The sequence below is a fragment of the Ursus maritimus genome, unplaced genomic scaffold, assembly GCF_017311325.1.
Source record: "Ursus maritimus isolate PB19 unplaced genomic scaffold, ASM1731132v1 scaffold_22, whole genome shotgun sequence".
NCBI classification, from domain to species: Eukaryota; Metazoa; Chordata; class Mammalia; order Carnivora; family Ursidae; genus Ursus; species Ursus maritimus.
The window spans coordinates 19,186,223-19,207,199 of record NW_024424675.1 but is presented as its reverse complement, the minus strand read 5'-3'; the positions used below and the strand labels follow the sequence as shown (position 1 = coordinate 19,207,199).

The following is a 20,977-nucleotide window of genomic DNA, read 5'->3' as shown; positions in this document are numbered from 1 at the left end:
AAAAAAAAAAAAAAAAAAAAAGAAAACTTTAGGGGTGGTGAAAGTTGTCTGTATCTTGATTGTGACAGTGGTTTCATGAGTGTATACATCTATCAAAACTTTAAATGGATACAGTTAATTGTATTTAAAGTATATGTCAATAAATTAAATTATTGGCAAAAATATTTAAAATCCTTAAGTGGTCAAATCTGACAGACTTTTCCTTTAGAATTTCTTGTATCATTTCTAAGCTTACCAAGTCTTCCTGTCCCTGGAAGTTTAATACATACTCATTTTTATATTCCTCTTTCTTCTTGTGAAATTGGAAAATATTTAATTTTAATCTATCAGAAGTTAATTTTGATTTTTGATATGAGGTAAGAATCCATCCCCCTGCCCCAAGTTAGCTAACTCATTGTCCCAGCACTTGAAAGATTCACCTTTTCTTCCCTCATCAAAGTTTTCATCTAATACCACCATCCATTCTGTCTTGTTGGCCTGCGTGCACTTTGGAACACCCTTTAAGGCAGCAGGTTCTATTTGGAAGAAAGATAGAATTTTCTCTGAATTGTTCACAGAACTTATTTTCTGAGCCATCTGACGATATCACCTCACTTAGTCTGTCTTGACTCCCAAACAGGCTGGTTTTGAGGCTGAAACCAAACACAGTAGAGGGCCTGGTACCACTCTGATGTCATACTGAGAGATGAGCCTTGGCCAGGAGAAGAGAATAGCCTAGGGAGAACTCATAGCTGCCTTCCTCCTTGCAAGGGGAGGGGAAAGTGTTAAATAAACTGGTGAAGTTAAAGGAGGTTTTGGGGGTGGAAATTTCACAGGTGGAGGGGAAGTCTGAGTGTGTCAGGGGGTGGGGCTGAGCCCTCATGGGGAAAGTGAGCCATTTTTCTTCTCTCTGGCTCACTTTAATTCTTTCTTATGCTAATAGGTGAGTGGAGCCCCATCAATGTTAGTGGAACAGCTTCTTTCCAGTTCTTAAGTGGGTGAGCCTTTGTGGCCCTGGTCGGGAGGGAGGGCATTTAAGGCCTTCAGCCCACTTTCTGGTCCTCTTTGGGATGAGTTAATTGGGCATGGGTAGTTGTTGGCCCTCCTGACCCAGAACTCTTTTTTAGCTAAGCTCGTTACGGAGCAGTGAGGTTGACAAGTGGACAGGCCTCTCCATGAACTCCCTGTCTGCCTGCCTCAAGGCCAATGTTGGTTCCTGACATCCTGCCCCATGGTGGTGGAGCAGGGACAGGAAGTTATTTGGTTTTTGTCTCAGAAGTGTTGAGTATCCTTCTGAACATCAAAGCCAAGGACTGATAAAACACCTACCCCATCATAGAATGAAATGGAATTCATGTGATCCTTGGAAAGGACGACACTTCCATGATGACGGTGAGAAAACAGAAGACCACTAGAGAAGAAGTGCACTTTCCCTGGAAGGAAAAGAGAGCTGGTCAGAGCTGGAGGGCTGGATCCAGGGGGCCATATCCCAATGTCCTTGTAGACACCAGGGCACATCACACTGGTAACGAGAGACTAGTGTCTGTATTGCTTAAGTTACACGATTTTTATGCTGAGTCCAATGCCCATGGGAAGCCAATGTACACTCCTGGAGCTTCAGAGCGAAATGAGGCATCACAGTCTTTGCATAAGAATTAGAAAAAACAAGTGAATAAGTTACCCGCTGTGGGAGAGAGGCAAAATTCACGTTCACTTGTGGGTGTCTTCCAGGGAAACACACTGAAAAAGACTTTGGGTATGTCTGCTCCACCACTGAGTTTACAGACTCCCTTTCTCATATTTGGCAGAAGCTGGCTTTGCCCCAAAAAGACCACATTCCTCACTTAAAGCGCAGCAAGGAGCACTAGGGTCTCAGGTAAAGGACTAGTGAAGGAACCTAAGGCTCCCTGTGTCCAGCAAAGGAACATCTGAGTTAGATAATAGGGGATTCTATAGACACTGGAGGCCTGCAGTTCAAGGATTCAGGTCCAAGAAGAGCTGCTGTTTCCTGGGTGGCCAAGGTCATACAGAATAGCTCATTATGGGCCCTAGGGGGTAGACCAAAGAAAGGATAGACAGCTAAGATGACAAGTGTTAAGACTGGGCTTGCTTTGGAGACTTAAATGAAGCACCCAGAGTACCCATAAGACTCTAGGATAAAGCTGCTCTCTGGAGCTGGTCCAAGCTGTATTCTTTCTGTTCTTCTAACAGCCTTTCTTTCTTTGTTTTCACATATGCAGAAGAGAGAAAGTACTTCTTGGAGCTCAAGGCACAAGCTTGGGAATATTGTCATAAATATCTAACTGCTAAGGCAGAGGACTGCCTTAAGAAGAGGGACTGGTTCCTCCAGCTGTAGCTCTAGGAAGGTAGCCCCAAAGCTCTGGAGATTGTAAGGACAAGAAAAGCAAAGGCCAGGGGTGCCTGGGTGGTGCAGTCGTTAAGCGTCTGCCTTCGGCTCAGGGCGTGATCCCGGCGTTCTGGGATCGAGCCCCACATTAGGCTTCTCCACTAGGAGCCTGCTTCTTCCTCTCCCACTCCCCCTGCTTGTGTTCCCTCTCTCACTAGCTGCCTCTCTCTGTCAAATAAATAAATAAAATCTTAAAAAAAAAAAAAAAAAGAAAAGAAAAGAAAAGCAAAGACCAAGGTGAGAAATTTTGGAGACTTCAAGTTGAAGACTTCCTGAGGAGGTGAGGTTTCAGGAGGCAGAGAGGCCTAGTGAGTATGTGTGCTTGTGTGTGCATGTTAACGAGGCATGGGAAGAAGGGGGGGAGGGGGAGGCAGTTTTTAGGTACAAGAGGAAGGTTTGGAGCCTGAATATCAATGGAAGAGCTACATGACCAGTCAGAGAGAAATAATGCTAATCTTAGCACCTGGGGCAGCAGCAGCCCAGTTCAAGGCATTGAGGGTCAAGCCCTATAAGCCTCACAGCCTCTAACAAGTAAAGCCTGACCTCCTTTGCACATAGCCTTTGCACAAAGCCTTGCCCTATGGCCTGCTTGAATAGAGGTTACCCACAACCCAGCCTCATTCGGTATCAAAGCCAAGGTTCCTCATGGCTGTTCCCAGACCATTCCCTTCCATGCTGGCACAATACTTTCATTCCCTCAGAAACACAAGCCCTTTCTTCTCTTCACTGCTTATCCCCTCTATGCCCTCCTCTATGCCACAACATTTCAAACAGCTTCTGAACATGCTCAGTCTTCTCTTCCACAGCCAGGACGTCCGTCCCTTCTGAGAGATCAGGGGATGGACCACACCCCATACTTCTCAATCTCAACGCTACAGCAGTAAAACAGCACCCCGAACATCTCAACCTCTGAAATCTTCAGCTCCAGAACCTACTCTCGGACTATAGCATCCCATCAGCCTTTTAGCTACCTCACTCCCTGATCTCATCCTCTGATGTCACTGAGCCTTTGAAGCCTCAGTCCCTTAGTTTGCCCCGATTGCTTCAGAAATTGCTGACTTTCCTCTCACCCACATCCAGGGCAGATCTTCCAGGACGGGACATGCTTTAATCTGTTTTGTCAGGAAAAGGGACAGGAACAGATTCTGCTCAGTGTTTAATTTTACTAACTGCACCAAGCATGTCATATAATTAGAGCTTTCTGCCTTCCCAACAATCTGAAGAGGTAATCTTCTTCTTACTTCTGATGGGGAGACACCAGCTTAGAGAGGTTTCTCCCAAAGGCACAGAACTACTTGCAGTGGAGCCAGGTACAAAGCAGAGGTCTGTAGGAGGCCAAGGTGTCGTGGCATCTGGCTCCCTTTGGTTCTCACCCGGCTTCCTCCCCTCTGCCCTCTCTAAATGGCTAATCTGATGACCTGCCCTCTCTGCTTCTTAGCCTCAAGAGGCCTACAGTACTGTCTGCAGTCCCTCCTCTGCTGTCTTAGCTCTTCCACCAGCTCCCCCAGGGCCCAGACAAGATTTTCAGCACTCTCCTCACACTATGACCTCATCAATTCTGGCCACAAGATAACTCTATCTAACGCTTATAGAAAAAACAGGGGTCAAAGGTATGAAGAGGTAATGGGGCGCCTGGGTGGCACAATTGTTAAGCCTCTGCCTTCGGCTTAGGGCGTGATCCCGGCATTCTGGGATCGAACCCCACATCAGGCTCCTCTGCTAGGAGCCTGCTTCATCCTCTCCCACTCCCCCTGCTTGTGTTCCCTCTCTCGCTGGCTGTCTCTCTGTGTCAAATAAATAAATAAAATCTTTAAAAACAAAACAAACAAACAAAAAAAAACAAAGGTATGAGGAGGTAAGAACTGCTCTCCTACTGCTGCTTACTACCTGTTCCCCTCCAGGTCCTGGGCTCACCCTCCACCTGTGCAGCTCTAACGTGAAACTTCTCAGAAGCAAGTCCAGTACCACTCAAAGGCCTCCTGAACAACATCCTTCCAAAGCTTCCAGAAGACAGCACAGGTTAGAGAGTTCATCTCCAGCATTTCCTCTCTCTCTATACTCTGAAGCTTTGAAACAAAATGGAAAAGAGGAAGACAGAAATTCACAAGGCAGTGCTGGAAAAGCACTCATTATGGGGCCTGGCACAGAGCAAGAACTCAGTAAATGGAAGCTGATTTTAGTACTGGTGCAGAAAAGCTATCTTATGTTGCAGCTACTGCTCAGCCTGGCTCTGGAAGCAGTAACTTTCATTATCCTCAGAGCACATATGAAATAACTGAAGTGACTCATTGGGTGGTCCAGTGCCTGTTACCTGGTCTCTTAGATCCCAATCCACTTGAAGTGATGACACTTCCAGTATCCGCTCTGGATTCATGACTGTCAGACTTCAGTCTGAAGGGATGTGCCTTTGCAGTTTCTCAGTGCCCATGGTAACCAACTCCTGAGGAAATCTCCTTGGCTCCTTGTCTTTTTTTTTTTTTTTTTTTAAAGATTTTATTTACTTATTTGAGAGAGAGTGAGAGAGAGAGCACAGCGGAGAGGGGCAGAGGAAGAGGGGAAAGCCAACTCCCCACTGAGCAGGCAGCCCAACTCCAGGATCATGCCCTGAGCCGAAGGCAGACCCTTAACCAACTGAGCCATCCAGGAGCCCCTCTGTGGCTCCTTGTCTTATCCCTGGTGCCCTTACTGAAAGGCCACTGTCATTCCTTCTCCATTCTGTGAGTCTAAAAACCCAAGGTAAGAGGAAGTTCCCCCTCACTACCCAAGAAACAGCAGGGAACCAAGGCATGGTTGTCTTTGATTGACCTCTGCATCGCCCAGGAGTCCAAAAGAAGGATGAGCCCTCAGGGCAAAACAAGACACAAAGTGTCAATGAAGAATTTGGCTTTTCCTCCTTCAGACACCTGGCTGTACAAATAAAACTCCTCCAATGGTCCAACCTGTGTGAAGAGGGAACATTTATCTCTGCTGGGGAAATATGACGCACCAGCTGGATAATTTTCATTCTGTGTGACAGTGTGTGAAACGTACACATATGGTTTAAAGAAAAACAGTAACAACACGATCCCGATGCCTGTACACACACCACTCAGCCTCAGAAATCAAGCATTACTAGTACCTTTGAAGCTTCCCAGATGTCCTTCCTCAATGGTCCCCTCTCTTCTACCCAGAGGGAACCAACATCCTAACTTCTATATAGTTTTATCATACTTCAATGTATCTATAAACCAGATATTATTTGGTCTTGCCTGTTTTGTTTTCATGTAAATAGAATCTTAATACATGTGTCCTTCTGTGACTTGCTTACTACTCTCAACATCTGTTCCTGAGTCATCCATGCTGTAGGTAATATGCAGCTGCATAATTCACTCACAGTCAGTGCTGCAGAGGACTTTCTCAAGTGTCCTTGACTAGCTTCATGTGGACACAAGGGAATACACAAGAGGGTTTAGAATGAAGTCAGCAGATAGCAAAGGACTGCTGCCTGGGTCTTCTCATCATAAGAAGGCAGGAATCAGCTTGGTTACCAGAGTTCTCAGGATGTGTCCACTGCCCCATGTGTCAGTGGGACCAGTGCCCCTGTTTCTCACTGCCGAACAGTCTCTGCCTAATGGAAAAAAACACTCTACAATCTGTAAATCACTACAGGGACAATGAAGGAGCTGCCTGAGTGTCAACCATTCACGGAGGCCTGTAGGAAACAGTAAATACATGGTCAACTGATATTCAACAAAGGTGCACAGACAGATCAAAGAAAAAGGAGAGCCTTTTCAATAAATGGTACTGGAAAAACTGGATATTCCTATGTAAAACAATGAACATCAACCCATACCTTGAATGAGACTTTCTGCCCATTCCCACCAGCCATAGCAGAAAACCTCACGCTTCACAGGGATGTCAGGTAGAATATGCAGAAGGATTCTGCCTCAGCAGTGGGTTGAAATTAGCCCTAAATTAAATGCTGTTCTGTCTCCTGGCTAACAAAGCTTAAAAGCAAGGCCAGATGATAAAACTAGAAGAAAAGTATCTTAAAACAATTATTATAACTGTATCCCATATGTTCAAGAAGCTAGAAGACTGAACCATGTTAACTTGAGACACAAAAGATGTAAAAAATATCTAAACCAAACTTCCATGGATGAAAAATACAATGTCTGAGAAGAAAAACACAATGAATGAGATGAATGACATTAGACAGTTGTGGAAGTTTAGCTAAGCTACTCCAGGGTATTCCTGCCCCCGCAAACATTTTGTTTGGTCAAGCGGCCTTGGTGGCAGGGGAGGGTGTTGCTTAAAATGACACTGGCCCCTCACACAAGCCCTATGTAGCAGCCTGCAGAGACACAAAAAGATGTAAGTTCCTGACATGACTTCCCCAACAGCCCTTCAGTGATCAAGTCTCCCCTGCCTCCTTAGGCCATCCCTTTGTGCACCCTTAGAGAAAACCGCTGTGGAGCTTACCAAAACCCTGCTCTTTTGGTTTGAATTGACCAATCTGGCCTTAGCCTGGGAAACCCAAAGCACTCTACCCACAAACCCTAATAAAGGCATGTGCCTCAGGTCCTGCCACTTTCTGTCTGCACTCTGCTTTGGCCCTCCTGTGTGCCCTGCAGGCACGAGGCATGCCATTGTCCTGTACTTCCTCTAGGACTTGTGAGAAATAAAATTCTCTATTTCAATTTCTTTTGTGGTCTTTTGTTGAACTTGGATCACCATTCAGTACCCTGCGCTCTGCTTCACAAATGTTAATTTAACAAACTCCTAACAACAATGTAGAAGTGGTTAGTAAATTAGAATACATATAAGTAGAAACTATGCAAAATGAAACACATGAGAAAAAAGACTGAAAATAATTGTACAGAGCAACAGGGGGCTGTGGGGCAATTTCAGACAGCAAAGATATGTAATTGGAGGCCCAGAACAGGAGGGAGAAGGGGAAAAGCCAAAAACAAAAACAAAAAACAAAACAAAAAAAAAACGAGAGGCCAAACATACTCCTAATTCGAGGAAAACTAAATCTATCCATTGAAGAAGCAAAATGAATCCCAAGCACAAGGAACATGGAAAAAAACATACCAACTCATATAAAAATAAAATTGATTAAAATTTGTGATAGAAAGAAAGAAAATTGGGGTGCCTGGGTGGCTCAGTTGGTTGAGTGCCCAACTCTTTTTTTTTTTTTTTTAAAGATTTTACTTATTTATTTGTCAGAGAACGAGAACACAAGCAGGGGGAGCGGCAGGCAGAGGGCGAAGCAGGCTCCCTGCTAAGCAAGGAGCCCAACAGGGAACTCGATCCCAGAACCCTGAGCTGAAGACAGACGCTTAACCGACTGAGCCACCCAGAGGTCCCGGAGTGTCCAACTCTTGATTTCGGCTGAGGTCATGATCTCAGGGTCATGAGATCGAGCCCTGTGTTGGGCTCTATGCTCAGCATGGAGTCTGAGATTCTCTCTCTCCCTCTCCCTCTGCCCTCCCCGCACTCGTGCATGCACACACACACTCTCTCTGTAGTAAATTTAAAAAATCTTAAAAAAAAAAATCTCAAAAGCAGGTGGAGTGAAAAAAAGATAACTCCTATATAAGGAACAAAGATAAGGATGGCAGTGGATTTCTGCTCAGGAATGGTACAAGCGAGAAGACAGTGGAGGAGAGCAACATCTTTCCAGAAAGAAGAAAACCGTTGGGGTGCCTGACTGACACAGTCAGCGACTCTTGATGTTGGGGTCATGAGTTTAAGCCCCATGATGGGATAGAGAGAAAGAAAGAAAGAAAGAAAGAAAGAAAGAAAGAAAGAAAGAAAGAAAGAAAGAAAAGAAAGAAAAGAAAGAAAAGAAAGAAAAGAAAGAAAAGAAAGAAAAGAAAGAAAAGAAAGAAAAGAAAGAAAAGAAAGAAAAGAAAGAAAGAAAGAAGAAAGAAAGAAAGAAAGAAAGAAAGAAAGAAAGAAAGAAAGAAACGAACTATTGACCTAGAATCTTTACCAACTGAAAATATCTTTCAAAACCTGAGGGGTGGAACTTCTGAAATGGCTGTGAAGATTCTGGCAGATCCTCTCCCCAGAAAACAGTGATGAAACTGGTTTAATTGTTAAGACAACTATTTAAGGACTCTGGTAATGGACCAAAGTTGTACAATAAAATTGAGAAGCATTTATTTGAGAAATTCTACTGAAGCTTGGTGAGAACTGTGGAAATCTGGTGTTTCAGCCAGGGGCTAATCTCTTGACCTCCCTTCCAGTTCCATGGTGTACAAAAACCTTACAAGGGAGAGGGGCTGACTTTGTTTGAGGCAAAGCACAGAGAATTCTATAGGCAGGGATCTCAAAAAAAGATAGCAACCAAGCGGCAAACATTCAGGGAATGCCAACATACCGACTAGCTAGAGAGGTCAGCGCCGGCCACTGCAACTAGCCAGAATGCAACAGGAAAGTCAGGAGACTGAGACAACAGATGTCAGTTATTAATAGCAAGAAGGCTGTGTTTTAAGGCATCTTCCTGGTGCCATGTGCGCCAGGAGACATGTACAAGAATGCTCATGACAGGACCGTCTGCAATAGCAAAAAACTATAAGCCCCAAATGCCCATCAACAGTCCAAAGAATAAAAAGCACATTTCATACAAAGAAATCCCATGGAGCCATGAAAGTGAATGAACTATATAGCCATCCACAACAATCCGGATGAATCTTAGGAAAAGAATAGTGAGCAAAAAAAAGCAAGTCCCAGAACACACACAGTGTGATTATATCTGTGTTACACTCAAAACCAAGACATTGTTTAGGGATACAGGCATATGTGGTAAAACTCTAAAGCGGGCTCCTGAGGATTAGGGGCTGGGCAGCTTGCCTGACCAAGGTCAGCAGGGTGGGGAAGAGAAGGGCACATGAAGGACATAAATGAATAGGAAGCTGCATAGCAAGAAGTCCTGTGATAGGAGAAGTCACTAACTCGGGAAGAAAAAAGGTTCCGGTGCTGGAAGCATTTCAAAGTAAAGGAAGTACTATTCTTTTTTTTTTTTTTTTTTAAAGATTTTATTTATTTATTTGACAGAGATAGAGACAGCCAGCGAGAGAGGGAACACAAGCAGGGGGAGTGGGAGAGGAAGAAGCAGGCTCATAGCGGAGGAGCCTGATGTGGGGCTCGATCCCATAACGCCGGGATCACACCCTGAGCCGAAGGCAGACGCCTAACCGCTGTGCCACCCAGGCGCCCCAGGAAGTACTATTCTTATCTACATGTAGTTCGAAGGGCCAACCCTGGACTGAGAATCAGAAGACCTGGACTACCCTCCAGACCTACTGTGAACTTGCACTATAACCTCAGGAAAGTTTTCCCCTACGGGGCACGGACATGAAGCTCAATGAAGATAATGCATGCTGAAGAGCTTTTTAAATGCCCTAGGGAATGGGAACGTATGAATTTCAAGCTCATCATACTCAAGTAGAGACAGATTTACCAAGACACTAATGATACTTAAGCTTCACAACCCCTCACCTGCCCAAGTCCCCTTCCAAGGCCCTCAGAAGAGCCCTAACCATTTTGTGTTATTTTTCCTTGAAAGAGCCTTAAGCGGTATAAACTTTAAGCCCCACTTGACCTGAGCTCCAAAGTGGCAAAAAGCTTAACAGCCAGCCAGAAGAGATTCCTGTTTAAATTCTCTTTTCCTATTTAATTTTCCTGCTTCAGAAAACCACCTCCTATTTCAAACTACATTTCCTTCAGAAACTAAGAGTGTGCTCTCAAGAGTGTGACAAATAGGGCTCCAGAAATCCCTCGCTGTGCCCTTTGTGTAGAGACCTCAAGAAACACTGAATCTTGCTGGATAACTCAATACAGCGTGAGATTACTTTTCTAACAAGGCCCTTTGCTAAGAAGGTGCAAACTAATTTTGGCAAATATCCTTGCTAAATATTATAATTGGCTCAACTAGGACAGAACACAACCACCCCTGTGTTGCCTCTACAACCTTCTTCTTTTTTTTTTTTTTTTTTAAGATTTTATTTATTTATTTGACAGAGAGAGAGAGACAGCCAGCGAGAGAGGGAACACAAGCAGGGGGAGTGGGAGAGGAAGAAGCAGGCTGCCAGCAGAGGAGCCTGATGCGGGGCTCGATCCCAGAACGCCAGGATCATGCCCCGAGCCCAAGGCAGACGCTTAACGACTGAGCCACCCAGGCGCCCCTACAACCTGCTTCTGAAACACTATGCTCTTGCCCCGAGGCTAGTAGCACTGTCACATACTCCCTGCCTTCAACAGGTGTTCCTGACTCTGCTCTTCTCTACCTGGATCTGGAGAGGCACAAATGCAGGCAGGGGCTGTAGCACAGGCGCGATACCAAATGCTACTATTTACTACCCGGCATTTTGTGGAGCCCTAAATCTCCCTGTGCTTTGTCTCCTCCCTGAATGGAGGAGCAGAAGCTGAACCAGTGATCTGAGAACAGGGAGAGGAATCTTCCACTGGACAGAATATTTTCTTTTCTTTTCTTTTTTTTTTAAAAGATTTATTTGACAGAGAGAGAGAGAACAAGCACAAGTAGGGGGAGCAGCAGGCAGAGCGAGAGGGAGAAGCAGACTCCCCGCTGAGCAGGCAGCCTGATGCAGGGCTCGATCCCAGGATCCTGAGATCATGACCTGAGCCGAAGGCAGACGCTTAACGACTGAGCCACCCAGGTGCCCCTGGACAGAATATTTTCAAGAAGAACAAATTATCCAGAAAGGGGATTTGCTCAGTAGAGGCTGAGAAATCTGTGGAGTAAGCCAGAACTCTTCCTCCACAAAATGGCTATATCAACCAGGGAAAGAATAGGACTCCTAAGAAAATGTTATTTTGAGGAAACCAAAAAGGAGCATGGAATGAATCCCCATGAAATCCACGCAAAACCAACAAGGTTTTTGAGAATCTTAGGTCAGCAGAAATACTGCCAGCTTGGACTGAAAGGGACAGAGAGAGTATGAAATCAAAGGAGATTACTGGACCCCCAAATGGTATTGGCAGGAAGAAGGCTGATAAAACTCACCTACAAAGTGCTAACCTTGTGAAAAAGGAAGGATGACCTAGGTGTAGCCACAAGCTTAGAGGGGAAAACCAAGAGTTTAGAGGGTGAAACCAAGAGCCCAGGTGGCAGAGATAAAAGAGTCATGGTGGACTATTCCCAGGCCTTCAAACTAATCCGGACCCTGGAGTTTGCCCAGCTGGATTTCAAAGCTACCTCAGGCTGATGACTCCTTTTTATTTTCCATTTCCACCCACCTTTCTGAACCTGAATGTCTGTAACAGTCATCCCATGCCAGGGCCACCTTGGGTGCTGGGAAGGCAGGGCAGATAACTTGTCTCGTTAGTTTCACAGGGCCACACCTAGAGAAGCCTTGTGTTCAGGAGTTGTACTTCATGGATTAAAAGCCAGAGCCTTATCTACATCTGATTTAGATGATCCTGACGATGAGAGTTTGGATTTTTGAGCTAGTGAGATTTAGGACTTTAAACTGTTACCATAATGAGATGGGGCCCTTGGGAAGGGGTGATTGTATTTTGCATGTGGGAGGGACGTGAATGGGAGGCCAGAGGGTAGACTGTGGTAGGAAGAAATTTAAGATAGCTCCCATGACCTTCATCTTCTGATGGTACTCCTGTGTTCATGTAATGCTATATGGCAAAAGGGACATTATTTGAGTGGGCTTCCTCTAATCACAAACAGCTCTTTATAAGCAGAGTTTTCTCTGGCTGGTATAGAAAAGGAATTTATACAGATCTGAAGGGTAAGAGAGATTCAACAGCACAAGGGAGGTTTTCATTGCTGAGATGGGAGAAAGCTGTCACAGGGCAGAGACCTCTGGGAGAAGGAGCTAAGTATGGTCCTGGCTGACAGCTAGCAATAAGATGGGGACCTCAGTCCTACAATCCAACAGAACTGAATTCTGCTGATAATCTAGATGCGTTTGGGAGTGAAGTCTTCCCCAGAGTCTCCAGATAAGAGCCTAGTCTGACTGATGCCTTAACTTCAGAGAACCTAACACGAATCCAGCCAAGTCTACCTGGACTTCTGACCTACAGACCTGTGAAATAGTAAATGCGTGTTTTAAGCTACTAAATTTGTGGTAATTTGTTATACAGCAACAGAAAATGAATCCAGACTTGTTTAGGTCCACAAATTCTATTTCTGGATGTGCTGCCTCTCGAGCCTATTTTGAGAACAATCCTCAGGCGGCAAGAAGAGGACCAGACTGTGGTTCTGGGGTCATCCCTTCCTAGCACAAGTTTCCTCATCTGCAAAATGGGTGGATAAAAGGAGAAAAGCTACTAGAAAACACTTCTACAGCAACAAGTCTTTTGAAATATCAGATGTATTACTAATCCCAACACGCATGCCAATACCTGCAAAGAGGGACCCAGACACAGTCAAGAACAAAAAAGTAATAGCTGGCTCACCTTCCTCAGGCCAAGAATGTGGATTGCTGGAATAAAGATATGCTCCTTCTCCTCCTGTTAGAAAAGTACCCAGGAAACAGGCATCGCCCTTTAAAAACAATCACAAAGAGCAGACGATTTGTAGCGTAAACTTTCACAGAATCAAAAGTCCTGCCCATTTGTGTGTCTACACAAGCTGCTTAGTCAGCCTCACAAAGACCCAGCTTCTTCCATGTGTCTGGCATTGCCTGGCTCTCTGTCACGTTACTGGCATTTATAACTTGTAAAGTCCTCTCCGAGCCCAGACACCAAAGCCTGTTCTGCTTGTTCATGCTCCAGTGGATTTCTAGCAACTGGAGGCAGCTCTCCTTGGTCTAAAGCCTTGACCTCTCAGTTCTATATGTCTAGGCCAACCTGAGATCTGCTTTTAATAGTACCGGGAGATTTAAAAAAAACACATCAGAAGGCCAAAATGGCAGAACGAATCCCTCCGTGTACCCCATCAAATGGTTATTTCTACAGCTTTGCTGGGAGGGGAAGAATGCAAACAGGAATTGAGACAAAGAGGAAGATATTCTTCAGATTAGCCCTAAAATGAAATATTCTAGATTATCTTCATGAACAGTTTACATTTCACTTTGATACAATGTTAACATCGAGGATAAGAAGGCTGCTTACCTTCACTGCTTGCTGGGTTTTCTCAGACAATTTTACTTCATTATCTTCTACCTGTATCCAAAAAAAGTGCAAGTTTTCAGTTTCCTACTTCAAGGGCAAAACTCTCCTAGGTCTCCCCCATGTTCAATACTTCCAGGAGACTGACTGGGCAGTCCCTCTACCAAATCCTGTGCTCTCAGGCCCTGATGGCTGGCAGAGCTGGCTGGCTACTGATCATCAAGGCTCAGAGCCCAAGGCCATGGTGGGCTCTCTCTCCCTGGGACCTGAGGTCCAGCTAAATGAGCCTACAAGATGTGGAAATGATGTATTAGTCTCCCCTTATATTTCACTTCAGAGAAAAACAACTATTTGTAAGGATAAAGGAAGAGAACATATTAAAATATTTTGAATGTGTTCTCATTTATATGTATTCATGTTAGAGGATGATTCTTGTTCTTCCCTATTCACATCAGAATTGTAGAAACAGAATATAAAGATTTTAAAAATAGGTACTTAGACCATTACTAGACTCACTGCTGTCATACTCTCTGTGTCCCAAGGCACCAGAGTTTTAGACCAACTTCCACTGATGAAGATGGGACCCATCTACATGTAGAGAGACTCTGCTGTAAAAACTCAGCAGCAACCATTCTGACCAGAGAAGGGAGCCACATGATCTACTCCTCACTATCTGTGTGACTTTGGACAGGCTGGTCAATTTCTAAGCCTTAGTGTCCTCATCTGTAAAATGAAGGTTTAATTTCTCCCTTTCATAATTTAACAGGGACCCAAATCACTTAGTTTATTTCTTTTGGCACTTTCCCAAGGTAAGGAGAGAGTTAAAGAAACTAGATTCATTTGTATAAAGAAAAAGAGCTGAGATAAAAACTTCCATTCCTGAACAGTAGCTAGTTTAGGATTTGACATCCCACCAGGGACCCAATGAAGAGGCTCTTCCTCAAATGTTCTCCCCGATTTCTCCACATTTAAGTCCACTTCCACCGGATGAATGACACTAACCAGCCAGGAGCAGAATCTGGGTATGGCGGCTGTCAGGACTATGAAGCTGGTTTCTGTGGTAACAGTGCCATCTGCAGGAAGACCACAGACATGCCAGTTACTGCCCACTACCTGAGCCCACCCTGTAGGACCCAAAACTAACACCTCTCCCTTTCTCAGGATTGAGGGCTCCTCTTATTAGTATACAAAATCTTGTGCCCTGAGAAACTGAAAACTTCCTCATCTGGGGACAGGGAGACTAGTGAGGGGAGGGAGGAAGGTTTCCCCATGTGATTAACTCTATTATTTTTTTTTACAACAAATAGAAACACACATTTAAATGGAGAGTCCTGGGAATTAGTCCTTTTTATCTATATTTTTAATTTTTATCAAGGTAGCGCAAGAGTTAAAAAAAGGATCTAGGGGCGCCTGGGTGGCTCAGTCGTTAAGCGTCTGCCTTCGGCCTAGGGCGTGATCCCAGGGTCCTGGGATCGAGCCCTGCATCGGGCTCCCTGCTCCACTGGGAAGCCTGCTTCTTCCTCTCCCACTCCCCCTGCTTGTGTTCCCTCTCTCGCTGGCTGTCTCTCTCTGTCAAATAAATAAATAAAATCTTAAAAAAAAAAAAAAGGATCTAATTATTATTTCAAATTGCTTCTTCCTGACTACCAGTAAGGCTTCACATATTCTCATATATATATATATGTGTGTGTGTGTGAAGATAATATTGTAATTAACATATATTATATACAATTATAAAATAATGCAGAATTATTATATATTATGATTTATATATACATAAGAACTATGAAATTATATCTAAACTTATTTTGCCAAAACAAAAAAACCCTCAAGTTTTGCTTTCTAAAGACTTTATAAACACTTACCCTTTTCTTTAACCAAGATCTGAGACGTCAAAAAGGATTCTGAGAAGACCACAGACCCTAAGCATCCCCTTCCTCCCAGTAAGTCAGGAATGTCATATACAGTCATACAAGCCTGCATCAAATGAGAAAACAGAGTTAGGCCAGTTGTCAGTCTTAAACTTCGAAAGACCGTTAAGAAACAGACCACAAGATACTGCTCGAAGGCATATTTTCACAGAATACTCCAGAATTTCTAAGGAAAACTCGAGTTATTCTGAACTACATCTCAGGGCCAGGAGTGGACTTCAGTATCATCCACGCTCCCCTGCAACTGCTTCTGCATCAGAGACACCCTTGGGCCATAGGAGTATTTTATGTTTCTATAAATTCCCTCAAATTGCTTATCTTTCCTAAAAAAACAGCCTTCCTTCTTAATTGTGATGAGGCCCTGGCCTCTCAGAGTTGGAGGTGTTTAATTCTTAAATCTTAATCTCAGGCAGTAGCCACAGAACAGACTCAAGGTGTAATCTGTGCCCATATATATTGCAACCAGAATCTTGGCTGGATAGCTACCATCCTCTCATGCATCGCTTGCCAATTTTCTGCACATTAGGATGCACTGGGCTAAATGGAGAACTTGGCTTGTGACCAGGAGTAACTGGTCTAGAAACTCTGCTCCCCCGGGCCATGTCAGCCAGCCCACCTGGGGACCAATATTTCTGCATCTCTGAACCATGCCCCTGTCCCATCAGGGTGCCCCCAGCAAATGGGTTGGAAAGTTCTGCTCTGACTACCCACTTCACTGGAGACTTGGGCCCCGGTTTTTGTTGTTTTATTTATTTTCACAGACCCCTGTTAAGGGCATCAACTCAGGCCCTGGAACACAGAGAATCCACTGAAAATTCATCGGTCTGTGTTGAGGCAGGCTTGTCCTCAGTTCACATTTCCACATGAGGTCAGAGGAGTCTCACTCTCTTGGAGGAAGCCTTCCTAACTTTAGGAAGAAGTGTCTCCCCCAGCCCCCAGATAAGACTCTGGACCCTGGGAAGCTGAGACATGGGATATGATGTGGGCCTGGTACAGCTGCCTGGGCACCATCAAAATCACAGGGTCACCACAGCTGCAGCTGGAACACTCCTGAGAATAGACCAGTTTCCTCAGGGAAAGACTGCCCAACACTCCCACCTACTCCTTTCTCACCCCTTTTAGATGTCCCTCTATAGGCCACTCCCTGCCAGCTGACTGGTAACAGCTCTGCTTACCGTCTTCACGAAGTATAAGCTATCTTCACTGTCCAGAGGCACAATCCTAGAAGAGGAAGAGACAGGAGGAACATATATTACATTTACAATGTTCTCTTTTCTCAACTTGGCAGCAACCCACAGACCCAGATTTCTTTTAGGGCGTTTCAAAACACTGGGTTACATGTATGCAGAATTAGTATGTAGGCCACTGGAAGAAATTAGGTCCACCCCCTACTCCCATGCCTGTCTTTCAGTGGGAAGCACTCAGGGTATAAGGTCTCAGCTAAGCATAGCTAGTCCCAGGCCCAATCCTGGCATAATGCCATTGCCAGGTGTAGAACTCTAAGAAGACCACCCACATCAGCAGTTACAAGATAGCCTCTCTTCTCTTTTTGTTCCTAAAACTTGCCCCAAATGAGCATGCACCACAAACATACACTTACCTTCCCTGATTATTCACAGCATGGATATGAAAAGCCATCTTGGAGCTGGAGACCCAAAACAAAATAAAAAGTCAGTCTGTTCTCGCTAATCACACCGTTGGCCACTCCCCAGACACCTGCTGCCGCAGGGCACCTGTGCTAGGCCCTCATGGCACATTTGCCAAGTGTGGGGCCAGCGTCTGACTCCAGTCACAGCTCTGCCTCTGTGCAGATTCTCAGGGCTGGCTTGATTCTTGGACAGAGCAGGAGAGAACCATAGAACTGTTGTCTAGGTAGACTGGGAAGACCCTCTACTGGCTCACGGTCTCCTGCCCCACAGCTGTGACATACTGTCCTGATCCTCCTCTTCTTTACCACCTTTGGGTCAAGCTGCCATCCCTGCTCAGAGCCCAAGCAGAGGCCAAGTCCTGTGTTCCTCTCAGGAGATGATTTGCTAATCTGAGGTAGTGTCAGGGGCTCCAGATAGACGGCTAGCCCTGGGAGATGCTCCTCCCATTGACAGGTATTCTTTTCTGGTTCCTTCCTCCAGCTAGGGAGGTATGCCCAGGCCTAAAAGGCTTTGGGTTGGAAAGGTGCCCTATCCTGGAAAGGCTGGGTGGCCTACCCTGGAAAGGCCGAGTGGCCTACACAAAGCCCCGAGGAAAGGAGGAAGGGAATGACTATGCCAGCCATGTCGATGGTGACACAGAAGGCCCCGATGCGACAGCAGCTAACATTTACATGCTAAGTCACTCTGCATGGTGGAAAGACAAAGAAACAGATGTACAGAGCTCCTTGTCTTGCCCAAAGTCACACAGCTGGAAAGCAAAGGAGCTTCTTCAAACTCAGGTCTGCCAGGAATAGATAGCCTAGGCCAGCGCAAGGCCTTAAGGAAACAAACTTCTTCTATCCCTCTCCTCTCATGGCCAGAGCTACAAGATCTAGAAGACACAGAGGAAAGAGGCCTAAAGTCTTGCACCAAAAAAATCTGGCTCTCACCTCCACTTCTGGAGCTGCAGCAATAGAATTCTTGTTACGTCAACTGACTGACTTCCCTTTCTCAATGTTCTTTCTTACTACCCAGCACTGTAGATGTAAGAAAATGTGGGGCATGGAGCTGATGCACCACAGGGCACATCCCATACGTGTTCTAAAAAAAATTCCCTAACGTCGGTGGTGTCTTTTGCAAAAAAGTGCACCTAGTGGTCCTCATACAGGCCAGGTGGAAGGTTAGGTGGACTGGGTTTGTGAAAGTTTAGCTATGGACACACACCACATAGAGAGCCCCTGTGATGTGCCAGGAGATATATGATGGTGGGACTGCCAGCAAGCCCAGTTCCCAGAGTGTCTAGTCCCTGAGACGAGGCCAGACTCAGGGTGTCTACTACCTGAGAGGCATCGGAGGCCCAGGGCCAGGCTCTCCTGAAAAGAAACTGTCTCTATGTGCCCAGGGGCCCTGATCCTAACAAACTTCACCCATCATGTCCCCAGTTTCACCTTTCTAACCTCTGAACCTGGGTCCTTCAGGTCTCTGATGCTTCTGTCATTGATCTGCCTCCCACTCTGGCATCGGGAAATGTGCCTGACTCTTTTTCATACAGTTCCTCCATCTTTGGCTCCTTGGCCTCTCAAAGCCCTGATCACGAATGTTTCTCTTTCAGATATCCCCTTATTTTACCGGAACATTTCTCAGAGGGAAGACAGAATATCAAACACAAGACAGAAAAGGGTCTTTATAAAAAAAAAATTAAAAATAATTCCTTATAGAAAATAGCAGCTGTTGCTTACCGTAGGGCTGCCTTAAACTGCATCAACTCAAAGGAGTCTAACCCAGATCCCAGGGTCTGCTCTGCTACCTCCTTTGCCTGTAAGAACAATGACAGAACAGAGACAATTAGCTTTCACAGCAGGAAAGAGTACACATCACTGATAGGAAGTACCCTTCTAACATTTGGCCAGGAGAACACTGTGCCCCTCCCCTCTACATGACTGCTTTGTATACATCAACAGATCAAAGTGAAAACATTATGTGAAGGGAAACAGTTGCCTGCTTTCTTTGTGCTGGGTTCACAGGAAGCACTTCATTCAGGCAGGTGGGCACTGGAACCTGATCTGCCAGGCACTGTAACCAGCCAGGATGATGCCATTGTGAGGTGTGGAAAAGCATTTCCTCCTCCCCTCTCCCTCGGCCCTTGGGGAAGGACTATTGCCCTTGGAGTTTCTGCCAGATGCTACGATATTCAAATATCTAGATTTACAAAAGATCAGTTAAAAAAAAAAAGTGTGAGAACTGATATTGCATAAGCCTCCAGCTAAAGGGCTGAGAAATCCCAAATCGTACCAGGGATTCAAGTTCAGTGAGGAGGGGAAATGGCAGGGAGCTGGTGACTACAGCTACAGTCTCTCTGGTATCTACATCATACACAACCTTTCCAATGTCAAATGGCTTCCTTCAGGAAAGGTCCTATTGGCATTGGGAGGCATCAAGCCGACTCTTCTCATCTCCTTACTGGGTCAGATATAGGAATCCAACTCAGCAGGACAGGTTAACCGCAAAACAGCAAGGAAGAGAACGGTCAGAGAACGAGAATACATGTGCTTGTCTAGGACAGGCAAGTCAGACTTTCTAATTTTTAGTTGTTTTTTTTAAACACTGAATTATAGGAAATCACATTATGTAGCTCAAGACAAACTTACCTAACTTTATTAAATTCACAGTAGAAAAATCTATATTTTTCTTTATTTTTTAACTTTTAAAAAGCTTTTTAAAAAGCTAGTTAAATAAATAAATAAATAAATAAATAAATAAACATTTTTAAAAGCCAGTAAGTACAACAATACGCTACAGAATGATTTTTCTTTAACACAACCAGATACCTACAAAGAAGTGCTGATTAGCGGTCATTCCTAGGACAGGGGCACTTCGGTCACAGGCGGCAGAAGCTCAGCACTCTCCAGGCACCTCTTCGGTGCCAGCTCCACTGAGGCCCAAGCTCACACAAAACTGACTACTACCACAAGTCCAAAGCCAAAACAGATGGATAGGAAGGTTTACATTGAAATTACTACTAAGGAAGAGAAAAGTGGTATTTAAATTACCTTTGTTAGACTGGAAGTTTTAGCATAACATGCAATGCCAGACAAAACAGCCTCTATAACAGCAGCATACACCTGGGACAAGAGCCTACTTTAGAACAAAAAATATGGGTTAACTACAGCATCACAAAGTTTCAACAAAAGCTGCATGCATATAAATGATACTCCCTAAGGAACTGCTTTTTAAAAAGAATGAGAAAAGTGTAAAAACAGAACTCATTAATTTCTAAACCTTTTATAAAGATTGATTTATTATTTCAGAGAGAGAGAAAGTGTGTGTGTGCATGGGGGAGTTTCGGGAGGGGCAAAGACAGAGAGAATCTCAAGCGGACTCCCTGCTAAGCGTGGAGCCTGACTCAGGGCTTGATCCCAGGACCTGAGATCATGATCTGAGCCGAAATCAAGAGCTGGATGCTTAATCAACTGAGCCACCCAGGCATCCCTGATCTCTAAACCTTTTAAAAGCCATGTGGCCCACCTGATTTATACTTTGCTCTTTTCTTTTTAAGTTTTATAGAGCTTTTTTTTTTTTTTTTTAAGATTTATGTATTCATTTTAGAGGGAGAGCGAGACTGTGAGTAGGGGGAGGGGCAGAGGGAGAATACCAAGCTGACTCCATGCTGAGCACAGAGCCCAATGCGGGGCTCAATCTCATGACCTTGAGATCATGACCTGAGCTGAAACCAAGACTGAGACGCTTAACCAACTGTGCTACCCAGGTGTCCCTATCCTTTGCTCTTATTAAACCATGATAAGAAAAGCCGGCTCTGCTCAGAAGACGAACCCTCCCTGTTTGTGATCCAACAGAAGAGAACTCCGCAGGCTCCCTAGCCCCTCTATGTCAGGAGCCTGAATCCCTTCAGTGTCATGGTACAGACTTTCTGCTTTTTTGGGACCAACCGCACC

General features: G+C 44.8%; 1 protein-coding gene across 1 annotated transcript in view; it reads right to left on the bottom strand.

The window, feature by feature from the left end:
* DNAAF9 (dynein axonemal assembly factor 9) overlaps nt 1-20,977 on the bottom strand; it is a 125,136-nt gene that overhangs the window by 46,688 nt on the left and 57,471 nt on the right. The window contains exons 13-21 of the mRNA XM_040638055.1: nt 20,075-20,162; nt 18,764-18,840; nt 16,997-17,041; nt 16,572-16,617; nt 15,331-15,442; nt 14,468-14,538; nt 13,469-13,519; nt 12,812-12,899; nt 1,309-1,412 (exon numbers count right to left, since the gene is read on the bottom strand). Coding sequence (XP_040493989.1) covers nt 1,309-1,412; nt 12,812-12,899; nt 13,469-13,519; nt 14,468-14,538; nt 15,331-15,442; nt 16,572-16,617; nt 16,997-17,041; nt 18,764-18,840; nt 20,075-20,162 — 682 coding nt within the window. The remainder of the gene's footprint in view (nt 1-1,308; nt 1,413-12,811; nt 12,900-13,468; nt 13,520-14,467; nt 14,539-15,330; nt 15,443-16,571; nt 16,618-16,996; nt 17,042-18,763; nt 18,841-20,074; nt 20,163-20,977) is intronic.